Source organism: Mus pahari, chromosome 3, assembly GCF_900095145.1.
Source record: "Mus pahari chromosome 3, PAHARI_EIJ_v1.1, whole genome shotgun sequence".
Taxonomy (NCBI): Eukaryota; Metazoa; Chordata; class Mammalia; order Rodentia; family Muridae; genus Mus; species Mus pahari.
This window is the reverse complement of record NC_034592.1, coordinates 78,098,438-78,106,715: the sequence shown is the minus strand read 5'-3', so window position 1 is coordinate 78,106,715 and position 8,278 is coordinate 78,098,438. Positions and strand designations below refer to the sequence as shown.

At 48.9% G+C, this 8,278-nt stretch overlaps 1 protein-coding gene across 1 annotated transcript in view; it reads right to left on the bottom strand.

The window, feature by feature from the left end:
• Positions 1-228: 228 nt before the first annotated feature.
• Positions 229-8,278, bottom strand: part of Syt13 (synaptotagmin 13) — a 41,919-nt gene continuing 33,869 nt past the window's right edge. Inside the window, exons 5-6 of the mRNA XM_021193736.2 lie at positions 4,778-4,907; positions 229-2,820 (exon numbers count right to left, since the gene is read on the bottom strand). Of these exons, the coding sequence (XP_021049395.1) occupies positions 2,516-2,820; positions 4,778-4,907 (435 nt within the window). The 3' untranslated portion in view covers positions 229-2,515. The remainder of the gene's footprint in view (positions 2,821-4,777; positions 4,908-8,278) is intronic.

The window sequence follows — 8,278 nt, the reverse complement described above, 5'->3', positions numbered from 1 at the left end:
GAGAGAGAGAGAGAGAGAGAGAGAGAGAGAGAGAGAGAGACAGAGAGAGAGAGATTTAAATGTATATCAATAGAATGGGCTGTGGCAGATCCATACAGTGGATTATTATACAGTTGTGAAAGGGAAATTAGTTAGAACCACATGTCTGCATGAAGCTTAAATTTTTAATGGTGAACAAAAAAGTGTGATGCAATTTAAGAATTGAAGTAAAACTTGGAAACACACAAATACTCACTAGTGCTCAGGAATCAAATGATCATTTAGTAAAAATATAAAGGAAGGCTTAGAATAACAAATCAGAATGTAAGACCCTGGTCTTTTCAGTATAGGGCACAAGAAGGAAAGGTTTATTGAAGTTGGCAGAGGTTCACAAGATTTTTTTCTGAATTTTATACATCTAAAATATTAACGAAAGGGAACAAAGAGAAACACTGGACTGCCAACCCCATTGGAAAAGGATTTATTTACCACTGTAAGATTTTGTGCTCCAAAGTGTAACCATACATGTGACCACGATGTCTCATGCGACTTTTTGTGCTTTTATGTGGGATGGCATCACGGACACGCAGCATCTAACAACAGGAATCAGCAAGGGCAGAGACTCCACAGGACGAACTTTCTCCTCCAAAGCGTCCCGCCTCAGTTCAGTTCAGGCACTGCCCCTTTCCCCGGGGGCCCCTTTACGTCTGAGAGCTGCTGGCCTGAAGAGCAGTCCCAGACTCCTCTTATCTGATGTTTCTGTTAAGGTGACACGCTACTCACTTGGCCCCCAGAGCCTTCTCTCATCAGAATGGACAGACACAGGCATGGTCTTGGTGGACAAACACTCAAATGGATACCTAGTTGTCCTTGGGAGAAGGTTCACAGAGGACTGGGGTGGACTCCTAACCTCCCAGCAGTAGCCCAGCCTGTAATAGCCTCTCACTTTATTTCCACCTCTTTCCAGAAATCACTCCCTGGCAAAGACATAGATAGGTTCCTTCCCAAGCTGATTCGGAAGTGACAAGCATGGCTGGAAACAGGCTAAGTCGATGAAAAGGTGACTGAAAGTTTTTGGTTCACCAGTCTAACATCTCTGAGCAATTTACAGAGGAGGTTTTAGAGAAAAAGCACAGCCAACGGAGGAGCTAGGAAGTGCCACCAAGTGACCAGTAACAACTGATGCCCACTAAGATGCCTCTTGCTTACCTCCTGAAGCTGAACTGGCAAGCTCCCATGACATTGGTGCTGTGCTATATGTGGCCACACTGAGGCGCTGTGGAGCAAGGAAGTACTGACAACTCAAATTCCGGCTGACCAGTATCTACCCCTGCAGCTAGCTACTTATTTGATTCCTAGTGGGGCATCTATTGGAAATATCAACAGGGGCAATCAAACCTAGCTTTTTGTTATTTCCAAGTTAAAGGGACATGTCCCCCAAACTGGAGGGAGACATGTTTTCAAGAGACCACGTTTCCTCTTTAAAGTTCATCTAACTCCTCATTTACATAGCCAGATGGAACAAGCCAAGCTCAGAGCTACTTCTTACTGAAGGACAGGCCTGTCACACAGAGTCAGCTGGGTGGGTGACATGACAGCTGTCTTCAGAATTCCACAGACACTCCAGAGGAGTGGCAACCTAAGCTTGCCAGGGAACGGGCACTCTACGTGTGATTAAAAAACAAAACAAAACAAAACAAAACAACAACAACAACAAAACCACAAAAAAACCCCACTCCAATCCCTTAAATACAACAGTCAAAACACACAGTGTAGCTTGAGAGTGGAATACGAACAGCAGAAATATTTAAAAAAGGGGAGGGGGGAATCAACTAAGCAGAGAGTTCCTATCTTCACACTGTGTCCTGATGCTGGGTCCCCGGAGATCGAGTGGAAAGGCTGCCTAGATAGGGTAGAAGGGACCTCATCAAGCACAGCCCCTCCTGCTCTGCTCCAGAACCCCTGTGCTAGCTAAGGACAGAGGCCTTGTGTATTCCACCCGGAGCATCAATGTGGCATGACTCCCAGTGGCCCAGGGACCTGCTGGCCAGCCAGTGATTCTCAACCTTCCTAGTGCTGTGACCCTATACTAGAGTTCTTTGTGATTTGGTGATCTCCAACCACAAAACTGTCCTCATTGCTACTTTGTAACTGTAAATTTGCTAGTGTTATGAATCATAATGTAAGTATTTTTGGAGATAGAGGGTCGTGACACATAGGTTAAGAACTGCTGCTTCAGATCAGTGTGAGCAGGGGCTGCCTACTGAGGGTACCTGGCACACATCTTTTTCCATAACACAGATGAGCATGGCACAGTCCTCTGAGTGCCAATCCCACTCACTGTCCTGGCGCTGCCGCTCACTTTTTAGCATTGGGAATACAGTAAGAGAGGAATGAGGTCCTGGCCTCAGCCAACATGTCTGCGTCTGTCTTTGGATGTAGGCATGTGGACAGAGCATGAGGGATGACTGACAGCTGAGCCTGGAAGATGACTGTGTCCAAGAAAGACGGTCGGTGGCCGGTGGCAGGCGGCCGACTACAGGCGCAGTTGGTGCCACATGGCAATCTGCCGGCGTGGGTTTTTTAGCATCTCCTCCCAGTGGCTGCGCTCGGAGCCCGAGGCATGCAGGCCTAGGCTGCAGTGGCCCAGCTCGCAGCTCGGCCCCTCCTCGCCCTGGCCCAGCACCTCCAGCTCCACACTGGATGCCCGCAGCAGGTCATCTGGTAGCTCAAACATGATCATCTCGTTCCACACGGGGTTGATCTTGTGCTTGGCCCGTTTTGTCTGTTTCTTCTTCAGCTTTTGAGCCTGGTGTTTCAAGGTCACCTTGACAGACACATCTAGGGAGGGGTACAGAGAAAAAAAAGTTGGAGGGGAGCAAGTGAGCTGCTAGGATCTGGAATACTGCTCCTTCTTGGGGTTCCCTACACCTCTACTGGACCGTGCATGCTCTCAACAGGTATTAAGTATCTACCAGATGTCAGGAACCAGTCTAGAGATAGGAAAACAGACAAAGGTGCGTGTTTAAAGCTTGCATTAGAATGTGGAAGACTAGCCGTACAGGCTGAATACCTATGTGTAAGGTTTGGGACCATAAACATTTCAGATTTGGGGTGTTTTACAGACTAGGGGATATTTGCATATATTATGCAAATTGGAATTGGGTTTCAAGTGTAAGCATAACATTCATTTAATGATTCTTTTGCCTTGAACCTCGGACTTTACACATACTAAGCAAGCATTCTAGCCCTGAGCCAAATCTCCAGCCTTCTTTTTTCTTTTTCTTTGGCGACAGGGTTATACCAAGTCACTACAGTTGGTCTCGAACTTCCTCTGTAGCCCAGGTAGCCCTGGTCTTGAGGTCTTCCTGCCTTCACAGAAGCTGGGGTTCCAGGTCTGCACCCCTATGCTTTCGTGTGCCTCTTATACACCCAGCCTGAAAATATTTTATACAACATAAAACCGAATGTTCATGGAGTAGAGTTCTCCGCTAGTGGTCGGGAGATTCCAGAAGTTGGCATTTATTAGATTTTCAGGTTAGAGATTACATTAGCCTGTCACAGAACATATGAGGTCAGTGGGTGACTCAGACCTGAGCATGTCAGATGGCCTCTGGGGAACCACTTTGACCATAACCCTTTCTAAGTGACTTGACAAACCAAGTCAGGGGCAAGGGCTTAAGTGTCCTCTAGTTTGCTATCAAACAGCAAACAGCCCAGACAAAAGCTCTCTCCACCTTTAGCTTCTCCATCTTCTGGTCAAGCCTATGTGTTCATTGTTAAGATGGTCCTGGTTGGCTGAGTTTTGTTCACAGGTCTCTTTCTTTAAGTTTTACTTGGGGACCTGGATTTACTATAGAAAGGGTGAAGGCAGGCTCCCTGGCCTCAGGTCCCCAGGAAATTCACAAGTCAGCAGGCAAGCTTCCACAGTTTAGGACCGTTTGTTTTCATTAGTCAAGGTTGCCCAAGCTAATGTGAGAATAATTGTTACTTTGTATTTATTGCTATCGTTATCGCCCCTGGGTGGTTAGTTTGTTATTTCTACAGAGATATTTCAGACACAAAGTGCTCTTCTGTAATGGTCCTGATGGGAGCTATTAAAAAAAAAAAAAAAAAAAAAAAAAGCAAGACAGAATTGACTGGAATGGATGAAGCCAGGCATCAGCCGCTGACCTGTGGCTCAGGACTGTAGCAACACCAGCCCTTCTGATTTCGTTTACCCAAGGCCTGTTAGGAATGCACAGGTGAACCTGTATTTTTTAACTTTAATACATAGACACGATTTCTGTATTATTGATATCTTGCAGTGGGCAGTCCGTTCTCTGCGTAAGTAGGTCCCAGCCTACCCTTGCTGCTTTTCTGTTTTTCTAGGAGATCCTGCTCCGTCCTCACAACTAGGGACCTGTGCCCAGGTATCAGACGGCAACCTTAAGCCTTTTATGAATAGGTTTATGTGGGCATCTATATCACAGACTCCTTAAGCCCCAGTCTTTACCTTCATAGCCACACATCACCTGCTGTGAGCTGCATTCAGCAGGTGTGTATGGGAGGGGGCATTTGGCCAAGGCTTGGAATGGAGAAGAGTGGGAGAGGGTGTGAGATCACTAGTAGAGAGGTGAGAGAACTTAAAGACACAAGTGTGTCCGTCAGTACTAGCAACAGACGCTGAAGGGGAGTCCATTATGGGACTCCTATTGCCTCCCGGTTCACCCATCTCCATTTTGCACCAGGGCCCACAGCCTTCTGCATATATCCCAGAGCTGGGACATCCTGCCTGTCTCCTTGCACCCTCACTTACCCTTGCCCAGAAGCTCCTTGGATTGGTTGGAGTGGAGGTTCTTGGCTTTAATCAGCACCACCAGGAGGCGATTGGCAGCTGGGAGGTAGCTGATTGACAGAAGGACCTCCCCGGCCCCTGCAGATGGCTCCTGAACACAGAAGGGTAGAGACTGCATTTGTGCTTGCCTTCTGATCCATCAACTGAAGCCAAGGCTAGAGTCACGCTGCCCTCACACCCCACTGACATTCCAGGGTCCACTCATCGAAGGTCTGTTTATTTACCACTGTACAAGGCAGCAGGGCCCAGAGGAGGAAGCTGGCATGTATGCCAACAGGAGAACTTGGTCTACCATATGCCATTGCTCTATGTGTATTTATTTGAAACAGGGTCTCACTCTGTAGCTCTAGCTGGCCCAGAACTCATTACGTAGATCAGGCTGGCCCTGAACATAAGAGATTCCCCTGCCTCTGCCTCTTAGGTGCTGAGATTAAGCATGAGCCGCACGTCCTGGCACACATTCTCTCTTTAAATCCAACTTATAAGCAGAAAATAGTCCCCTCTCATGCTACAGTGAGGGCACCCTTTGCCTAGACTCAGGACAGACCTTGGTAGATATCTAGGGTCCTAGGGAACTCAGTTTGAGAGTCATCTCATGGACCCACCAGGCGCCTGGGGGAGTAGGGTTATTGCTTTTCTCCCTCTGTTTTTCTTTATTTTTAATTTTTGTGTATTTGTTTGCTGGGGTGTGCACGTGTGAATGCAGGTGCCCTCAGAGACCAGGTGACATCAGATCCCTTGAAACTGGGCTTACAGGTAGCTGTGAGTCACCAAACAAATATGCTGGCACATGGGTCCTCTTTCGGACTGGTTGGAGCTCTCCATCACTGAGCCATTTCTTTAGGCCCAAGTTGTCCATGTCTTTATTTGAAGAGATAACTCCAGTTTTGCAGGCTAGTATCACCAATGAAGTGGCATGTCCTTAATAGGGACGGGATTTACCAACAGGAGCCAGAAACATCAGCACAAGGCTGGGCACCAAGAACAGCCGGCAAGGACTGAGTGGCAGTGTCATAGTCAGAGTAGGCTTGAGACACTCTGTCACTCTCCACCCTCAGCGCCCCCAAGCCCGACTACCCAGCACCCCAAGCCCCACCCCCGTGTGCTGGTTTACAGAGTCCCCCATCAACTTCCTGCAGGAGTGTGAATGTTGCCAAGTCTTTTGAATGAAGCCCTCCCTGACTTGTGGCACAGCTTTTAGGTCCCAGATTTCGTCCTTTTTTGCTGCTCAGTGAAAGGATGCAGGGAGCCCATCCCCTACCCAAACACTGAAGTCACTGGTGAGTGGTCACAGAGCCCTTAACCTCCTTCTGTCAAACTGGCAGGAGCCCAGCTGTGGATAGTGGAGCCCCGCTGTGTGCTCTGAGCACACCCTCTGCCTCCTCAGAGCATGCCTGTCATCCAGGACAAATGTCTCTACCATGACCCCAACGGCTCGTTCTTCCCAGGGGATCCTTTGGAAACTGTCCTTTGCTCTTGAGGGAGGATCCAGACCTCTACCCTAATTGCTTCTGTTCTGCTCCTCTAATCTTTTCTCCTCTTCTGTTTCTAATTCTAAGAATTGGGGAACCTACAGGCCATCACCTCATGATGGGAACCGAACCCCCAAAGCAGTAGCAATACCCCTGTAGAGAAGTGAGATAACCTCACCCACACCTTTGTGCCCACAATTGTCCTGTCTCTGCCATCTCAGGGCTGCTTCAGGACAGGAAGGCAGACAGCTTTCTAAAGTGGTCGTTAGACTAGTGTAGCACCGGGAAACAAGCTATCCTGCTCCTCCTCCATTCCTGTCCCTGCTAATTGGACCCTTGAGGCAGCTTGTGGTCTATCCCCGTCTGTTGAGACGCCCAGAGGCAGGTCTTGGCCTTGAGATTTCAGTAGAAGTTTAATTAGATATAGATGGCTAGGCACATGACAAACTGATCTGGGAGTGTCAGGGACTCTTGGTGTGACAAGAGTGCAGACAGCCAAGGTCTACTAAACACGAGCACTCTGCTCCACCCAAGTGCATTGCCTGTTCCCCCGAGACTGCAGGTTCATTCCACGTCCCTGGCACTAGGCATGCACTGGATACAGAATACCTGTTTGCCAGAAACTTTTCAGACATCTCTCTTAACCTTGGCTATGACCTTGGGAATGGCACTGAAGTTCTCATTCTCCACTGGAGAACGAGGTGGGGCTTGCTACCTCCCGGGTCAGCAGCTATGACACAGCAAATCTGAAGCTATGACACAGCAAATCTGAGACTCCCGTGGAGTCTGCTCTAAGTCCCAGTCACTGCTCCGGCTTCCTAGGTGGATAGTCTGTCCTCTTGTTCTCATGTCACAGTGGAGGCAGTGAGGTCTGGGGACAGGTAACAAACACATAGCCCCAGGAGCAGCAGAGCCCTCAAGGTCACCTATCAGAGTGACACAGCTGTCCTGGGCCCGCTGTTACAGATGACCAGCCTGAGCACTCTGCCCCCCACCCGTCAGCAGGTCTGCACTCTTGATGGGCTTCTCACGCATGTGAGAGTGAAAACTAGGACCAGCCCTGTGGATGTCATCACACAAGAGAACTGCAGCCACACCGGGCCCTGGTCTCCGATGCTCAAAGCACCACCAATGAAAAAAAAAAAAAAAAAGAGCCTCCCCCTCCCCTTCCTGTCTCGTGCTACATCCTTTTCTCTTAGATGCTCAGTGAATCACTCCAGGCTGCCCTCAGAGTGGGGTGCTCTGTTGTCCCCAATGACGCATATGCCACTTTTGGCTAAATGTCTTCCGGCAGGAATTGGGGCACTGCTGCCGCCTCTGTTAACCCATTCAAGCCCCCCAAAGGAACAAAACTGAACAAAAACATCTGGGTTGCAGAGAGTGCAGACTCTCTCACCAGCTTTAAATCAGCCCTCGGTCCGCATCTGGGTGGGGTTCCTGGCCTGGCCAGGAGCTGAATGGCTCCCACACGCCACTGCCTGGAGGGAAAGAGATGCTCCTGGCTAGCTGTGGAGTAGTGACAGCTGCAGCAAGTGATGACAGTAAGATGGATGAGCCCGAGGACAGGGCTCCAGCTGCAGCTGTGGCTTACTGCCTGGGACACAGCAGGGGTTGGGCGAGGTGCTTAGGAATGAGCGATTATTGTCTTCCAGGGGATAGACAGAAACAGGCAAGATACTCAGGATTCTGTCTCGGTGAGGTGGATTTCAGCTCTTCTGGGGTCATTCCAAAAAAAAGAAAACCAAAAAAACAAAAAAACACCCAAGCCTGGTAAGGGGACTTTCTAAGCTCCAGAGAAAATAAGCTTATTAGTTTAAGAAGCCCACATGTCTTCTCTCCCACCAGGAACCCTGTGTGTGACCCCCACATGCCACACAGTCATTAGAAAGTGGGCTTTGAGACATCAGGTCTCAAAGGGTGGCTGTGTTTTTTTCCTCTCCGTTTTCCAAGCGGAGAAAAGACAGAGACACAGGGCCCAGGAGAAACGATG